The sequence below is a fragment of the Molothrus aeneus genome, chromosome 17 (assembly GCF_037042795.1).
Source record: "Molothrus aeneus isolate 106 chromosome 17, BPBGC_Maene_1.0, whole genome shotgun sequence".
Taxonomy (NCBI): domain Eukaryota; kingdom Metazoa; phylum Chordata; class Aves; order Passeriformes; family Icteridae; genus Molothrus; species Molothrus aeneus.
Genome location: NC_089662.1, coordinates 12,627,698 through 12,645,814, shown reverse-complemented (window position 1 = coordinate 12,645,814; position 18,117 = coordinate 12,627,698). Strand labels below are relative to the sequence as shown.

Sequence of the window (18,117 nt, the reverse complement as noted above, 5' to 3'; positions counted from 1 at the left end):
ATTAATTTTTATGTGAGAGAGTCAAGCTGACTGCATAGAAAATACCTCCAAAACTGATCTCACAGCCATCAGCATGGATCTTATAGACGATATTTTCAGTAGATTTATTTAGTTGGGTTTTTTACAGCTGCCCCACCGTATTAAACGTGAATGAAACGCCCGGCTCGGCCCCGCCCCCGGCTCGGCCCCGCCCCCGGCTCGGCCCCGCCTCCGGCTCGGCCCGGCCCCGCCCCCGGCTCGGCCCCGCCCCGCCCCCGGCTCGGCCCCGCCCCGCCCCCGGCTCGGCCCCGCCCCGCCCCCGGCTCGGCCCCGCCCCGCCCGCTCAGGGCGCAGCCGCGGCCCCGCCCCGCGGCGCCTGCGCAGGAGGCGCGGCCCGTCCCGCGCTCGCCGCCGCTCGCGTCGCAGGTCCTGGCCCGGAGCGGGCCCGCAGCGGTGCGTGAGGGGAGCCCCGGCCCGAGCCCCTGCCTGGCCCCGCGGCAGCGCCCGGGGCCGTACCGGGTGCCGCCGCACGGGCGGAGGGAGCCCCGCGGAGCGGCGGCCTGGGGGTGGGCGGAGAGCCCCGCTGAGGTGTGCGCCAGAGCGGCAGAACCCCCGGCCGGGCTCGGCTTTGGGCTCCCCGGGTGCAGCGAGGGGCACGGCGGGGTTGGCTCTGCCAGGGCCGGCCCGAGAGGGATCCGCGGCAGGGTGGGCAGCGGAGCTGTGGGGGTCCAACAGCAACGAGAAGTGTCTTGTTATTTATTGATTATATTTTACTGTATTTAGTTTGGTATATTTGTATATCACTGGGTGCCTCGCAGGGCTGTGCTGCTGTGGTGGCTGCGCTGAGACGCCCCGGGCACGCCCGAGGGCTTTGCAGGGCTCAACCTTTCACTCGTTCGCAGGGCAAGGATGAGTCTGTTCGGATCCACGTCGGGATTCGGTACCGGCGGTACCAGCATGTTCGGCAGCACGACAGCCGACAACCACAACCCCATGAAGGTGCGTGTGCCAGCCCCCTGTGCTGCTGCGTGTGTTACTTTGTCACGGCAGGACCTACTGACTCATTCTGTAGAAGTAATAAGGGCTCGGTTCACAGTTTTCAAAAGTTGTTCTGTCTCCTGTTCTTCGTAGGATATTGAAGTAACATCTCCACCTGATGACAGCATATCTTGTTTAGCGTTTAGTCCACCAACGCTGCCGGGTAATTTCCTCATTGCAGGATCATGGGCAAATGATGTAAGTATTCTCTGTTCAAAATGGGATCCTAAAAGCTTGGGCAGGGCACCTGAAAACCTAACTTGCTGAAGAACTGCAAAATTTATGTCTGGTATCAAAGGCACTAAGTTTAACGTAGTTGATAAATCATCACAAGCCCAAAAAGATTAAATTATTAAGTTATCATAACACTTGTTTTTTTGTTTAAAGGATGAGATCCCAGCTAGCTCAGGCAGGGAAGGAAGACAAATGTGGACATGTTTGTTGTGTTCTGCCCAGCTGAGGGTTCAGGGTTTGCAAGGCACTCTTGAGGTGGAATTGGAGTTGTGGGGCTGAGTTTTGGCTCTGCAGGTGGAAAGAATATAAGCAAAAAAACCAAGGTTTCACTAGTTCCAAAAAAACCCCAGACTTTGTTATTTATAACCATACTTTTTGTTGGATAAACTAGGGCTGGAGCGTCCAGGACAAGTCTTTTCAAGCTCCTGTTAATTTGGTTTATCTACATTTGCTTCTCCTGTTGCAGGTTCGCTGCTGGGAGGTTCAGGATAACGGACAGACAATTCCAAAGGCTCAGCAGATGCACACAGGGCCTGTACTTGATGCCTGCTGGAGTGATGTAAGTTGTTATTTAAAAACAAATGCACATTTTTTTACCTAAAGTGCACATAAATTGGTGTGTGGTTTGCAGGCAGATGAGTGCCACAGGTAGCTGCAGCCCATGGTTGTTGCACAGACTGAAATTGCTGTAAATGTGTGCTGAGTGTGTCCTAGTGGGATGGGCTGGCATGGGTGTAAGAAGGCTAAAAGTCAGTTTTCAAGTTAGGAGTGTGTTAAAAGCTAGATAAAAATAGCACTGTTTGTTCTTTTATGACGTAGTAATACATAAATTTGAATTTATGTTTCTTCTTTGTTTTGCAATCCCTGAACATGTTACATTGATGTTACACTGTTTCTAGAAGAGAATAACACTTGACAGTTTTCCCATTCACTAATCTCTTGGTTTTATTTTATTTTTTAGGATGGGAGTAAAGTATTTACTGCTTCATGTGATAAAACTGCCAAGATGTGGGATCTCAACAGTAATCAAGCAATTCAGATTGCACAAGTAAGTAAAGCCTCAAGTACTAAATGTTTTTTTTTTTCTGTTTCTATTTTTATTAAAAACTACTTTTCTAATTTTTATACTTTTGTGATAGTGAAGTGCACCTGAACAGGTGATCAAAGTGATTTAAATACCCTGTGCATCTTTTTCCTGTGTTTTACTTAAGGGAGCTCTTTCCACTGCTGCAGTGATCTCACTAAGTCACCCTGATGCATTAAATTCACTTCAGAAATATCAGCTTTTTACTGCAAGAATAACAGAATTACAACTTACATTTTCAAATGGGAAGTTCATGTCTGTTTGTAGAATATGTAATTATGGTGACTAAAATTCGTTACCAGTTGTAATTTAAGCAGAGTTGTTCTCTTCAGTGATTGCTTCTTGCACACCTGTTTGTCCTTTCTTCAGCATGATGCTCCTGTGAAGACCATCCATTGGATTAAAGCCCCAAATTACAGCTGTGTGATGACAGGAAGCTGGGATAAAACTTTGAAGGTATGATTTTTACCTGAACAAATGGACACAAAGCGTGCTAATAATTTGTGTATAAAAATATTTACATGAAGTGAAAATATCTTATTAAGCTCTAATAATTATTGGAATAGCTTCACTTCACAGAGAGTTGCACTATTCTGACTGTAACAAGAATGAAACAGTTACACTTAAAATTACTACAGGGGAATGGATCCTGAGCTCCAGGTGTAAGTTTGTTTTTTTCTCTGTTCCCATCAGTTCTGGGATACCCGTTCACCAACTCCTATGATGACTCTGCAGCTCCCTGAAAGGTGTTACTGTGCAGATGTGGTAAGTCAGGAGATGTGGCAAACTGCTGCCAGAGGATAACTGGGAGGAGGAAGCAGTTTTGGAGGCTTCTGTAGGACAGGATTTAATACTGTTAGTGTTGGATGTCTGTGTGATTGTAGTGCTGGAACATAATCTGATCTTCTTGATCAGGCCCTGGAAAACAGGGATTTTCATCATACAAAACACACTTGGTGTCCTTTTAACATCACAAAAATCAGCATGAGGACTGACCTACCTTTAGTTCTGGCCAAGTTTGTAAACCACCATTGCACTTTGCACTGGAACAATCAGCACAGAATTAGAAGATTTTTGGTGTTTTAAATTTCTCAGTGGCAGGGAAAAAATGGCTGGTTGTGTTTGAAGAGATGTGAATAAATGAACTTTCTTCCTTATCTGCTTCCTATTTCCCTCCCTGTCATTCCTTTAAGTTGTTCAGAGTGTTCTGCCATGCAATTAATACCAGTGTCTCTCTTCCAACCTGTTTTACAACCTTATCCAGGTTCATCCTATGGCAGCTGTGGCCACTGCAGAAAGGGGTTTGATAGTTTATCAGTTAGAGAACCAACCTTCTGAATTTAGAAGAATAGAATCTCCTCTGAAACACCAGGTAAATAATAATATTTGTATTTATGCAGATCATTGACATTGTGGGCTTGACATTTTTTGTAAAAACATGCAGTATTTCAAAACCAAGTTATCTTAGCATGGTAATGACCTGGTTTGCCAGTGACCTGTTGCTGATCTTCACAAGGATTTAGAAATTTAAAGTGTTGCCCAAATTCCTAACAGAATTTGAGCTATCTCTTCACCTTGCTAGTGGTTTTGCTTTACCTTGCATGGATGACTTTGAAGTTTTGTGTCCATGTGGAAAAGATGTCTCAGTCTAAAACTCCTTTGCATCTTTCTCAAATTCAGCATCGCTGCGTTGCTATTTTCAAAGACAAAGTGAACAAACCAACTGGATTTGCCCTTGGGAGCATTGAAGGCAGAGTAGCTATTCATTATATCAACCCCCCAAACCCGTAAGTATTCACTAAAACATCCTCTCTCTATTGCTCAGGTCACAGTGATGAAAAGAAAAAGCTTTTTTTAAAAATATTTTAAACTTTTGAATTTCCTTTCCAGTGCAAAAGATAATTTCACTTTTAAATGCCATCGCTCCAATGGAACAAACACATCAGCACCTCAGGACATCTATGCTGTGAGTATCCAACTTGTATCATATATCATATACACATATATCATATGTATCATATATACACTGTACACTCCTAACATAAAGTTGGCTCTGAATTGTTTTCCTTCACCTTTTATCTTGCCTAAGGCTCTTAAGACACATTTCAAGACCTGTCACAGTCATTCTTTAAGAGGAAAGGCAAATTTTTATACTCTCATAAAACAAGCACTAGATCAGCCTTTCATTGAATCTGCTTGTAAACAAGTGGAGTTGCCACTTGTTGATTTTGCAGATATTGAAACAATAGTTGTGTAATGGCATTATGCATTGGATTATTAGGTACTAAGCCAAAAAGATGGTGTTTTTCTTGTTGCTTAGGTGGTTTTTCATTGGTTGTTTTGGGGGATATTTTTTCTCCAAAGAAATTTTAAAGATTTAAGAGCTGTATTTAGTTGAAATTTAATGTATTTACTCTTGTAGACTTCAGCACACCTTCTGAGAGTGTGCCCATCACCTGTTGCCATCTGTGGTGTTTTTCATGGTGTTCTGTGTGGCTCTGCAGGTTAATGGCATTGCATTCCACCCTGTCCATGGTACTCTGGCCACAGTAGGGTCTGATGGGAGATTCAGCTTCTGGGATAAAGATGCACGGACAAAGCTAAAAACCTCAGAGCAGCTGGACCAGCCAATATCTGCTTGTTGTTTCAACCACAATGGCAATATATTTGCTTATGCTTCCAGCTATGATTGGTCAAAGGTAAGAAGGATTTAGACTTATGTTCATACTTTCAGTTGACAGCTAAGACTCTTCTTCTTGTGAGGCTTTCGGTGTTTTTTATAAGTAGTAGATGAACCTTTCTGATTTCTAAGAGAACTTAAAATGGCCATTTTGGCCACCTGATGAAATTTAACATTGAAGCTGTGAATTTGTGGTGTTTCAGCTCCAGCAGGACAGGATTGCTAAATGCTGCTGCTTTACAAATGTGGATGAGCAAACTGTAAATTCCCAGATTCAGAGGTTGCTATGGTTGCTCACACACATTGTGCCGTGGGCAGTGTCACAGGGCAGTGTGGCACCCTGACAGCTTCCCACAGAGCTGGTGAAATGCACATCTCTGCTGCTGCTGCAGGGAAAAAAGCTGTCACTGTGATTATAAACACTTAGCCCAGTGTTTGAATGCTCTCTATTAAATCTTCACTGCCACTTAGTGAGGCTTTTGATAGTGCTTATTTATTTATTTATTTATTTCTCTTCCACACTTAACAATACAGATGCAGCAGAACCACAGCAAGCCATGATCTGTAGAAAATAAATACTTCCTAATAGTTAAAGGAGGGAGGGCAGCAAGCTTGGAATGTAACTAATTTTTAGGGTGCTTGTAGGATAATGATCTTGTGGTTTTGAGTGAAATGAATGCAGAAATCTCAAAGATTAACTCAGTTGCATGCCACAGAGAGCTAAATTTTAATTCACTGCATTGTATTTAGTCCTCTGCCCACATTAAAATATTTGTTGGTTCCAGGACAGATGAATTCTTCAGTTCTGCTGCTTGGGTAGACTTTCAGATCTGCAAACCAGTATTAAAGAGTAAAATCAGTTGGTGCTAAGTACTAACCTTCCTTCCTTCCTTCCCAGAGCCATTTCTTGTCCATGGCGTTGGTAATTTCCAGCTTGCATGTTGGACCTCAGTAGCTTTATTAGTGTTTACTCTCCCTGATTTGGATACTTGGGCATTAATTTGGTAATGTTTATGAAAATTATATGCAAAACAGGACATTTGCATCTGCAGCTGGGGAACAGAAAACTCTGCAGTTGCCTGTAGAACTTGGGCTTCACTTGGAAAAAATGTGACCTTATGTCATTTAAAAGATAAAAGATAAAAAATCTGAAGTGAAGCTGGGTGGCCATTAAAGGTTTAGTTTTTTCTCTGCCTCAAATGACATTTAAAAGAAATTATACTGAGTTCCCAGGCTGCATCTGTAAAGTAGAACTTAGAGATATGTGGTTATTTTTTTAATCAAAAATATTTTATACTTTCGAAATGGATAAAAGTCTCTTAAATTTTACTTTATATGTATAATTCTTGTAATTGCTTGTTCAAGTAAGCTGTTCCTAATCCACCAGTGTGGTCCAATATCTGGCCTTAAAGGCTTTAAGATTAAATCTTAATAAACCAAACTAATGGAATATTCATATTCTTACATTTTAAGTAATGCTGGTATTTTTTCTTTGAAGAGAGTAAATGTAGATTATTTTTGTCTTTAGGGTCATGAATTCTATAATCCACAGAAGAAAAACTACATTTTTCTGCGAAATGCAGCAGAAGAGCTGAAGCCCAGGAATAAGAAGTAGTGAGTCTGACTTGAACTCCTCTACTTGTTCTGCCCTTCCTGCCTCTGCTCTTTGGCCATTTGTGCCCTGTTGCACCATGGTTCAGTCAACTTTGGATCACAAACATTTAGCAGGAACTGTAAAAATTACAGTAAATGTATTTTGACTTGCTGGAGAACGTTTCCAAATTAAATACTCTGATGTGTGTAAGAAAGAGAGGCTCGTATTGACATGACTTAACCACTCTCTGTTCCACAGCAATAATGAAATTGCAGCAAAATCAACATCTGGGGTGGATATTCCTGCTTTGAAGTGCAACCATTTGTATCTCTGGATTTATTTTGTTAGTATTACATTAAAATATGTTAATTATAATCGTTCTGGAGAAGTTGTATAAATACTGTATTTTTTGTAAGTACTTGGAGAATCACCAGTAATTCTTCTCAAAGGAGGCTTGTTTTTTTTTCTTATTAATAATTCAGGGGTTCTTTCATTGCTTTCTGGTTTTTGAAATGGAAGCATTGTCTGCTGTATGCCAGGAAGAAATGCCTTGCAAATAGTTTTCCCTCCTTTTTTAGATGACAGGGAAGGTATGTAGGGGGCCAAGAGCAGTGACAGAAACTCAAGGCAGAAGATGGGCCCAGTGCAAACTTTAGGTTTTTCTGGCACTCCTGCAGTGGACATGGCTTCTGAGCAAACTGCTTTTTCTAGTTCAAAGGAGAAGTTGCAGTGGTGCCAAGTGGTGAAATAGCTCAGAGTTCAGAAACATGAGCAAACCTATAAAGGTTTTATTCATGACCAAATCAATGTGTGCAAAATCCCTTTAACCTAAGCTTCTTTGAAGCTGACACCTTTTAGAGTTGTAAGTTGAGCATTTTAACATGGTTTTGTCCTGTAAGAGGGTGTTCAGGGCTGAAAAAAATACTCATTTTTGTATTAACTAGAAAGTAGTGCTGGGAAGCTTCATCCTGATCAAAAATGCTGTGAAACAAAATGAGTGGGTCTCTTTCTGACTTGAATCTACCACTGTTTACTTTTAACTAGCCAGTTGTATACATGCCAAAGTTTTCTTTTTGGAAGTGAATGCTTATTATTCCTGTCTAACTATTGTTTGTTTGATAATGACTGAATAAAAAGGGGATGGGGGGAGCATGTATAGAATTACATGGCATATTGTACAAATTCTCTGTAAAACTGTTATGGTTTAATGCTGGTGGTTACGGATTCATGCTGAGTTTCAAATAAAATTTTTACTAAATGCTTTTTTATATTCAGAAGTTCTGTTCCAATAATGTGGGCAAGGCAATGTGCTTCCTGTTTCAAAGCAGCTTCTTGGCCTTTCAGTGTAATTCAGGGGCATTTGCTGAAAGTCAGCTCCTTTTCCTCCAGCTGCTTAAGAGAACCCAATGCATTTTCCAACTTCTGTTCCACTACAAATGATTCCTGTGGGTTCGCCTCAAAGAATTGGGAGAAGTGATGTGAAAGGCCTTTTGTTGTCAGATGAATCAAGTTCATTGCTGTTTCAGCAGCCAAACACCTGACATGGTGAGTACAGATGAATCACAGACTCTTCAGGCTCCCTCCAGCCCACTGTCTTTTCACTCCAGACTCTTCCCTGAGTTCATCAGTTTTTTGCTGGATGGGTATTTCTTGTTTGGTATAGAGGAAAATCCTTTAAATACACCCAACTCTGCTTTGTTAAAGGATTAACTTTTTCTGTTTTATTTCTCAAGATAGTTTGGTTTTTTTTCCCTGCTACTTCTATGTTTTACATATTTTAGATTTTGCATTCATTAACAATTTGTTTTCTTTAAGGTAGGAAAGAGTTCCCAGCACTTAAATCAGTAGCTGATCATTTGCTCAAGCATTTCTTTGGTTTCTGTTGATTTTTTTCCCTAAGGTTGTGATTGTTATGCAGCAATCTTTGGTTGTTAGCACATTTTTCCAGACTTCCCAGTCAACTGAATGCCACCAAGCAACTGCAGGCTGGAGATCAGGTGTAAGTGATCACTGAAGTGTGCAGAACTCCCACTGGAGCAAACAGGGAGGAATGGAATGTGTCATTGTTTCCTGCTTTAAAAAAATCTCATTTTGTTTAAATACCTAACAATGTGAATGAGTGAGGGAAAATAGATGAGTTGAGCAGGTACATTTCTCTGGGACCCAGTGGAGCTGCACCTGCTTCAGTGGCCACTGAGGCCAGCACTGGTGAGTCTGGTTTCATAACACATTGTGTGTCAGCATGTTGAGTACTTACTCTGCTGGACTGAACTTCTTTGTCAGTGAGGCTTCAGAATTATTTAATCATCACTTGCTACTTGTTCAGACTAATTTTAGAAGGACATAGTTTCCATTATGTTGCTGTGCACATTAGATGTGTTCAGCTGGGAGGAGAGTCAGGCTTTGAACTGAATTGTTTTCCATTACCCAAGTTAAGAGAGCACATTGGCAATTTGCTCTTCCCTGGAACTATTGTGAGGTTCTGTTGTAAAGTACACACAGCTGTATCCCTTCAAGCATCAAAAATGAGAGTTTATTCACACCCTTTAAAGTGTTAGTGCATTTCTGGAAATGTATTTAACTTGCTATTCTATGGCAGTTACCTGTCCAAAAAAACTGAGTGAAGAATGTAAGATGCTAACGTGTACCCAAAGCTAACCATAGGAATGCTTGATTTATAAAGTAACTTCTTTAATTTTCTGAAAGTTTGCTGTCAATGTGTTTTATTGCAGGCAAATAATCTTTGGCATAAGGAGCAGCCCAGTTAAACCCCTCAAAAGGGGAACATTTTACATTTTCAGATGAGTTTCCTGCTGCTGCTCTCACGTGTCAGCGGTTTTGCACATTGGTTTAATGAAACGTATTTCAGAAAATGAAATAATTGGCCAAGTTTGTCTGCTAGAGCCTTTCACAGATGAAACAAGACATGTTTGCACAATGGCAGGCAGGCAGAAGTATTGATTTACCATCTGCCACAGGAAATACAATCCTGAATTGGTGAGTGCTCCAGTTCAGCTCCTAGGCCAGAAAAATTGGTCACCGAGTTGTTCTGCAGAGGGGAGTGGATTTGAGATTGAGGTGGGATTGGGGTACATGGGATATTTCAATAAAACTTGCTTTGGCCTGGCTCAGTTTAGTGGTGAGCAAGTGCTGTTTGCAGATGAGGTGTCTGGGCAGCTGCCCACGATTAGGAATTGTGTCAGATCACTATCATGAGGTTTTACACTCTCCAGCCTTTGAAATGATGGAAACCACTGATTTCCAATTTGTTTGCTTTCTGCAGACACGAACCTGAGCTAAATGAAATGGCTGTTAATTAGCCAATCTGGAGACTTAAAAATTAAGTGCCATTTGCAGTCATTTGGGTAAGACTGATTTATTTCACAAAGCTCTGGTGCAGATTCACCATGTAAAGCATTTCCCCTGCGTTATTGAGCTTTACAGCCAGGTGATGATCATCACCTGGAGCTGCAGCACACAATAATGACTGGAACAAATTCAGGACAGGAACAATTCCCCAGTAACCTTCTCCACCCCGGCAGCTGCAGGATGCACGGAATGCAGCGGCGTGAAGCTGTAACTCTGCCGTGGTGCCAGGCGATGGCAGTGCTGATGGCTCCTGAGCAGAGCTCTCCTTGCAGCCCGGGCTGCAGCGTGCCTGGGGCTCTGCACGGAGCTGGAGTGCTGCTGGAATACAAGGTACAGTTGTTTGTAAAAGCAGCTTCTCCCAAAATACTCAGGGAACAGAAGAATGAAAACGGAATCATTTCCATTTTTGAGTTTTTCAGGAGTGTACCTGGTATCCATGCACATAAACCAAGTTTTTAGAGCTATGCAATGCTCTTTCAGCTGCTCAGTGAGACATCTGACCAAGCAGGTCATGTATTTGTTCCTCTTCTCTCCCTATCAGGCCCTGAAGGTCCCCTGAACCAAGTCACCCAAACCAGTTTCTTCTTCCCCTGGCTGCTGGCCTCACAATTCCTGGGCTCCAGGCCCATTCCTCCCTTCCTTGAAGGTCCCAGGCTCCTGGGCAGCCCAGTGCTGCTGCTGAGCACCCAGGGCTCTGTCTGTAAAATTATGGAGTTAGAAATGCTCAGGGCAGGGCTGGGACCCCTCATGGCCAGGGGTGCCTCCACTGTCCTCTGCTTCCTCAGGACTGAGTGGCTCATTCTGTGACATGATTTCCCAGTCTGTGTGATTGTTACATTGATTTACTAAACCATGTGTTAGGAGCCTCAGACTTGCAGAAGGTCCAGGCTATAGAGAAATTATAAATTCTGTATTGTGCTATTTACAGATTGTACCATATTGATGCTACTTGTAGAAATCCTGTGCCATACTAATCATAAATTCTGTGCTATGCTAATCAGAATATCCTGCTGAGAAAGCCTTGATTGTAGCTACAATTTAGTGCTGTCTTTATTCTGCCAAAGACCCCTAAAAGAACCCATCTGTCCCCTTGGTGTCAGGTGTAACAGGTGTAATTCAAAGGGGAAAAACCCAGGAATATTTCCACTGACAGAATGTTGTCTTTGCACACCTCAGGCTGTGGATTGGAGTTGGTAGAACTGCATTTCATCCTGCAGCTGGTGTTCAAACAGCTGGAAGCCATCTCTTTGCATTTCCAGGTAAGCGTAGGTTTATATACAGCAGTGCAGGCCCATCCTGCTCTCAGCAGCAGCACAGCTATTCCCTGAGAGGGAGCTGCTGCTGCTCTTGCCTTGCCAGGTCAGAATAACAGAGCAACACCAGCTGGCTGTGGTGCTTCCAGCACTGCTGGGACTGCCACTGGAGCAGCAGTGCTGCCAGGAATCAGCAGCAGGGACAAGCCCATGAGAGCAGAGCCTCTGGAGTGGCATCAGCTGCAAGCAGTGTGAGCTGAGAGTGGCACTGATGCACAGCCCCAGGGAGGTCCCACTTGATGCAGAATGGACCCTGAATGGCCAAATTGATCTCGCTCCTTCCTCAGGGGCAAAGCAAACTTCCAGGTGTTTGCACCATTTGCCTGCTTCTGGAATGGGGATGGTGCTACAGCTGGGAAAAGTAATTCACATTTTTAGGTCTTGGTTGCAAGGTAACATGAGACTGAGGCAGCACCACAAAGGGGAGTATGTGCCTTGGGAACACTCGTGCATGGACAGAGTAATTCCAAATGTTTGTGTTGCATCAGTTCTGCAAATGCTTTTTGTTACAGTGCATAAAAGATACAATAGCTGTCGGCATTAGCTTTGTAAAGAGAGACTGTTTTCTTCTGATGACTAATTATGCAGTGAATATATTCAGTTTGAAGGGACACTTCAATAATTTAGCAGCATGTGCCAGGTAATACAGGAGCTTTTGTCTTACTGGTGGCACAGATCTCCAATCGTGTGTAACCCAATCCCTGGCTTTATGTTTTCAAGGAAGTGTTTGGTATAGCTCCTGTATCAAGTGCCACTGAAAAGCAGCCTAGATAAGAGATTAAGGTAATGCTCTTCCCTGGGTGTGGGGAAAGTTTACCCTTTGCTGCCCAGGGTGTCTTTTGCAGGCAGTAACTGCTTTATAGTGTGAGGTGTGGATGTGCTGACATCCAGCAATGAGTTTGTTGCAGGAATGGGAAAATGCTGCAAACTGCATGTTAAACACCCAGGTCAGCTAAGCCTGTCCTCAGGGGTGCATTAACAAATGTAGTTTGACAGAGAATGCTTTCTGTCATTCATGTTTCTTAAATGCAGATTGTTGATTTGCTGGACAGACAAGGAGAGGGGCAATGTTCAGTTCCTGGGAACACTGTGAAATAAAACTCAGGTAATGGATTTTCTTCAACCCTTCCCAAGGTACTTCCTCACAGTTGTGCCATCTCCCAGAAAGGTGTAAGCTCAAATGTCCTTTTCTGACCCACTGCCAACTGGTTCAATCACCTTCCTTCCCTTGCCTATCAAATGCAGCTCACTACTGATCTACAGCAAAGGGAGATCCATTTGGTCTGGAATATACCATGATTATTGCAGTCAGTAAAGGGCAGAGATAATGCAGTGGTTCAAACTACTCTCAAATGACTAAACTGGAGCTCAAATACAATTTTTACAACTGTTTTTCTTTGGAAGGACAGCTGTCTGCCCTGCTCCTGCTGTAACAGTGGGATTTATATGGAGTCAGGTATCACTTACTGACAGGTAATTGCTTTCTGCAGATACCTGACTCTTTTCCTTGGAGGTCTCCCTTTCCTAAGTAATGCTCATTCTTGGTCTGTAGCAGCAGGGTTGCAGACAGCAGTTGGTTGTTTAGGCATTAATGTTTAATTTAGAGAGCAGGATCTATATAATTGTAAAGAAGAACATCTACATTTGTGGAACATTGTCAGGCTTCAAACACGAGTATGTAGCATTTCAGAAACACTTTAACTGGGCTGAAACAGCTTTTTTTAAAAACCACAGAAAGATGGTCTAGTTAAAGAGAATAGCTTAGCAAAACCTTGTCATTGAACCCTTCCAGCTTTTGTTCAGCCATTGGCTGTGTGATGCAGCTGGGGCCATTCTGCAGTGCTGACCTGTGTCTGCCACAATGGCTGAGCTCATCCAGTTCATCATCTGGGCACCTTTCTTTGGTGGTCCTGCAGACAGCAGCAGGGAGATGAGAGAGGATGATTTAACTCTCCAAACTGTTCTGAATGTGGCTTGGCCCAGGGTAGCATCTCCCAGTAGTGACCTTGCTGCTTAACAGGCCTGGTGCTGTCACAGCCACACTGTCAGGAAACAGAAGAGTGTTTTTTTCTCCCTGTAGGCTGATGAAAATGTCCTTTGAGGTAAGACTGGTCCTGGCACCCCAGGGCTGGCAAAAGGAAAACCACACTTCAAGCAGCAGAATGGATTTCCTCATTCAGTACTGATCCACACACTTCATTCACAAGCTTGACTTCAAAATACAATCACCCATCAGCCAGCCTTTTTGTCCTCTGAGGATGCAAAACCTGCCCTCTTTCTTGTCTTGCACCTTTCTCTATGTGCTTCCCCACTAACTAAAGGCATGATGGGCACTAACTGGGCTGTGTGATTTAGCAGGACTTTGTTCCACTTGTCATGTTCAGCTGATGTCATGGTCCTGTTGCAGTGTTGGGGACATCGTGTGGCTGCCTGTTGAGCTGTTGGTGGCTTTTCCCCACCAGGAATCACTGCTCCAGCAGACTGGATGTGGATGTTGGACTGTCAGGAGCCAGTGGCTGCCCAGGTGAGCTTTGACCCCTCCAGTCAGTGATTGTGCTGCCCTGCTGTAGCTGATTCTTTTTGTTTTGTCAAAGGCCCATTTTGGACTTTTTGAGATCATCAGAAGCTGGAATCATCCTGCCCAGATTTCAGTGCAGGTACCTCTGTTTTTCTTTTTCAATACCTTTCCAGGCTCCATGGAAAAAGCTTCTGTATCCAGTGCTGATATGTTGGTTTGTTGTCTTGACATTCCAATTGTGTTTATATCCTGTTCAGAGCCACTGCAACGAACCTTTGCTGCCTTGTGTTTAAATAGAGTAGACATGGTAACTAGAAGGCTCTAAGAGTTTCAAACAAAACCTTTAAGGAAGGTTAATTGCCATGCCAATATTTTTTGTGTACGTTCTTCTGGCCAGGTTCATTGTGGGCATTAAATAATCACTTTTCCAGTTGTGATACTTCTAGAAATATCAGAGTAGATGGATTATTTATCTCATTGGGTGTGATGTGACAGAAGAGTCTGGATTAGTGAGGACTAAAATACAGCAACCTGGGGAAAAGGACCATGAGGTTGAGGAGGGGATCCATGGGTGAGACCTGGCTGTGCTCACCTGTGGGAAGGGGGATAGAAATTGGGTCTGCCCCATGCTATGGATGTGCTCCAGCTCTGGAGTCACTTGCATTTTGCTGTTAAGAATATCTGCTGTGTCCATACAGCTGTGCTCTACATCCCAGAGCTGAGACATCTTGTTTAATGTTCTTCTGTGTCCTGGCTGTTCCCTGGTTGGAGTGGGTGGACAGTTCCTGCTCAGTTTGTGCTACCAGTGTCACATGCACTCCCATGAAAAGGTCATGAGATGCAGCCCTGGCAGCTTTGGCAGAGATTGTTAGAAGCCCTCTGGCATTTTCTTTTTTTAAATCAGAAAATACCACTTAGTTTTAACATAACTCCACAAATATTTGCAAAAAATATAATTATTAATGCTGTTTCAAAAGGCCTTACTTTTTCTGCTTCCTTCCTTTAAAGAATATTAAATGATCTCTTGTTCATTTTAAAATGTAGTTTTATGGTTTTCAAACTTCAGAAGTATGAAGTTACAATTAATATTTTCCCAAAGTCCAACATAAAATTGAAATAGCAAAAATATTTGTTTAACTATTTTGAGATGCAGTTTGCATGTTTGACTCAAATGGAATGTTTTTTTCTAAAAAACTTTTTGTGGGAGGAAAACCCTTCTGATGATTAAATCCCAGCCTGAGAGAGATGGGACGATATTTCCACTAAAGAGAGACAGAGTTTCTGTGCAGGGGTTCAGGGAAGGAACAGAATCTTTAGTGGAGGTTGTGTTTAGCAGGTCATAACCAGTGGTTTCATCTTCTTACTCTTCTCCCTGTGCCCTGCCTTGCAGATTTGGGAATGCAGAGACTCTTCCTCCAAGACATCACCAAACCATGGAGAAATAGGCAGTATTTTAGCCTACATATATCATGTTCTGCTGAGATCTAGATGCTGTCATAGCAGGAAAATGTTTCCTGCATCTGTCTCACAGCTCCTGCTCCCCAGTGCTTACTGCCAGTGGAGGAGATGTGGTAGAAAATCTGGAGAGAAACTTCTGTCCCAGAAACCACCATGAGCTGTTTGCTTTGCCCTGTTCCTTTTCTGCTTCTAACCCTTTGTCATCCCTTTCCTGCCTTCTATGAAGCAAAGAAGAAACTAAGATCAGCTAGTGAAGGGTTTCCTGGATTTGTTGCATAATTTAGCTGCAATATGAACATCTGCACTTTCCATTAGTCATTTCCTAAGAGGTTAAAGAGAGATCATCCCCAAGTCACAGGAAAGGCAAGGGTTACCATTGCTCTAGGCCAAGACATTACAATACTGATGATGACAAAACTATTTGGCAGAGATGCCAGCAATGCCAGAAAACAAGCCACCATCCTAATCAAGGGCAGTATTTTGATTGCTCAGAAAGCCAGCCCAACTCCCTGCTGTCACACTGTGACAATCCCCAGCCCAGTGTCATTCCAGCTCCCCAGAGTGTTTTGCCAGGGCTGGGGAGAGTCTGTACACACAGCTCCCAGGAGCTGGACCTGCATAAACAGACAGCTGGAGATGGTGGAGGAGAAATTCCCCAAGGGCAGAGTAAAAAGCACCAAGAAATGTAGGAGTGCCCACTCAGGGTGGCTGCAGCACATCTTCCCCACTGAAGGGCACCACCACAGGGTCCACTGAAGCGCCTTTCCTTGCTGACCTGGTCCTTCCTGCTCCAAACAGGTGCTTCATCCTCCCCTGGCACACATGGCTGGCACAAGGGCATGTGGAAGGACAAGTGCCAAGCTGTGCTCTGAGAAACTCCTGGGAAATGGTGATGGTGGCACAAAGAGCAAAGCACAAGATTCCTGAATATCAGACATTCTCCCTGCTGGCAGCTGCAGAGGTATGAGCAATGTGATGGCACAGCCTCTTAGTTTCCTTGGCCATATTTTATGCCTTTATTTTCATCTAGACTTATATCCAAGGCTTGCACTTCCTGTGGCAAGATCCTCCAAGCAGTTATGAGCTCTGCAATGTTCCTCCAAGCCTTTTCTTTTTCAGGAATCTTGTTTGCAATTACCATGATTCTGTTTGTCCTTTGTCATGGCACAGATATGCAATTTTCATTTTCTGAAGGAACATCAAATGGGAGGGCAGGAAAGTTTGGGGAAGTAGAATTAGATTTTTGATGATATTTCCTTTAGCCACACTCTAACATATGCTTGTGGTCCAGCACAATTGAAGAAGGTGTCCCATTTGTTGTTCTCTCAGTCCCAGAGTTACCAATGCCCATATCCATATTTTTTTTTTTAAATGCAGGTTACTGGAATAATAAATCAGATCATTCTAGATGCTCACTAGAGCTGATGATCTGCTTCTGTGTAACCAGTGTAGCCAGCAAAAGGAAACAGAGTTCACTCAGCATGCCCAGTTCTGGAATATTCAGAAGAGGAAACAGTCCTATTGGAGGATTCCTACAGAAACAAAGCCAGAAAGCAGCCCTGATTGGGAACCTCCTCTGCTCAACTATTTTGTTACAAGTGGCCCAAAGAAGAATGATTTTCATTTTTCAATTCTTGTTGCAGCAGCAGCTCTGGGTTAAGCAATTGTTATGGTGTCCTCAGGGCACCAAACCAAAAAATCTGAGACAGAGGGCCCAGATGCAGAATTCCCCATGATAACCTAAACCAAATGCCCCTGGATGCAGCTCCCTCAAGATCTCCCTGCTTACAGCCTTGCTGGTGGCCAGCATCCAGACTGAGCATTAGTAAAACCAACAAACCAAACAGTTCCCACAGTAAGTGCCTTGCTCTCCAGTTAACTTATTTAACTGTGGAGCTTCTAAGGGGGATGTTTCATCTGCTGTTATTGCAATAAGCGGGTATCCATGGCAAACCCAAGGGCACTGCCCTACAGCAATGAAGTCTTGGCTAAGCAGCAGCAGGAACTGAAAAAGGTCAGAGCTCCACAGCAGCCCTGCTCCATTTTAAAAATAAAGCCCATCAGTTTGCTAAGAAATGAGGCAGGTTCTTCAAAGGCTTGCAGATCAGACCTGGGGTGTCTCAAATCAATTTTATCAAAGACACTGGGGGAAGAAAGGAAACTGCTCAGACAAGTCTACAGGAGAGCAGCACAGAGCTTCAGTGCCAAGGGAGGGACAAGAACAGAAGGGACTTTGGGGCTTTGCAGAGGCCAAGGAACAGGGAACATTTTCCCTGCTGCTCTTTCCTCACCTCTGTCCTGTTCTTGTGCTCCCAAAGGTATAACTTCCTGCTATAATCTATTTTTCATCCTTTAGGCAGGGACCATTTCTATATGTTTCTGTACCTGGATAGTCTTGCAGTGCCACCTTCTCTAGGATTGTCAGTGGAATCCAGCACATTGCTGTGGTGACCTGCAGCTCTTCCATTCCACCTCTTGGATAACGCTGCTGAAGTCCACTCCTGAAGGAGCCTTTGTGTATCAATTTTGCTTAAGCTTCAAGGAATGTATCAACATGTAAGTAAAAACCCAGTGAGTCCTCTTAACTGTGCTGAATTATGGTAAAATTAATCTTCCCAATCTGAATGAGAATAGGATGCTCTGGATTTGTAATACAAATCCTGTACATTAAGGATATGGATGGTTGTACACCCACTGCAAAACATGACTTTTCTGTCAGCCTCCTCATTGACTGACCTGTGTAGTTTTATTTCTTAATAACAGCAAAGGACTAAATGCACTCCTAAAAGAGCTTATATCAGGTCTGTGTTCTTCTTCTTGCTTGCAGTCTGCTCTTAGATTTTTGCTAAG

General features: G+C 43.3%; 1 protein-coding gene across 1 annotated transcript; it reads left to right on the top strand.

The window, feature by feature from the left end:
* The first annotated feature begins 347 nt into the window (after window positions 1-347).
* On the top strand, window positions 348-7,877 carry RAE1 (ribonucleic acid export 1). The gene is made up of 12 exons (XM_066561721.1): window positions 348-432; window positions 882-978; window positions 1,111-1,215; window positions 1,718-1,810; window positions 2,213-2,299; window positions 2,705-2,791; window positions 3,029-3,100; window positions 3,600-3,707; window positions 4,016-4,122; window positions 4,226-4,301; window positions 4,840-5,034; window positions 6,544-7,877. Exons 2-12 carry the CDS (start codon window positions 889-891, stop codon window positions 6,628-6,630), a joined length of 1,107 nt encoding a protein of 368 aa, XP_066417818.1. The 5' UTR covers window positions 348-432; window positions 882-888; the 3' UTR covers window positions 6,631-7,877.
* Window positions 7,878-18,117: the final 10,240 nt, after the last annotated feature.

Bases quoted from the DNA above. Each gene is read 5' to 3' on its own strand.
- RAE1 (XM_066561721.1), top strand. From the start codon at position 889: ATGAGTCTGTTCGGATCCACGTCGGGATTCGGTACCGGCGGTACCAGC. The intron at 2,300-2,704 runs GTAAGTAAAGCC...TCCTTTCTTCAG, and splicing joins AAGCAATTCAGATTGCACAA to CATGATGCTCCTGTGAAGAC. The intron at 5,035-6,543 runs GTAAGAAGGATT...TTTTGTCTTTAG, and splicing joins CCAGCTATGATTGGTCAAAG to GGTCATGAATTCTATAATCC.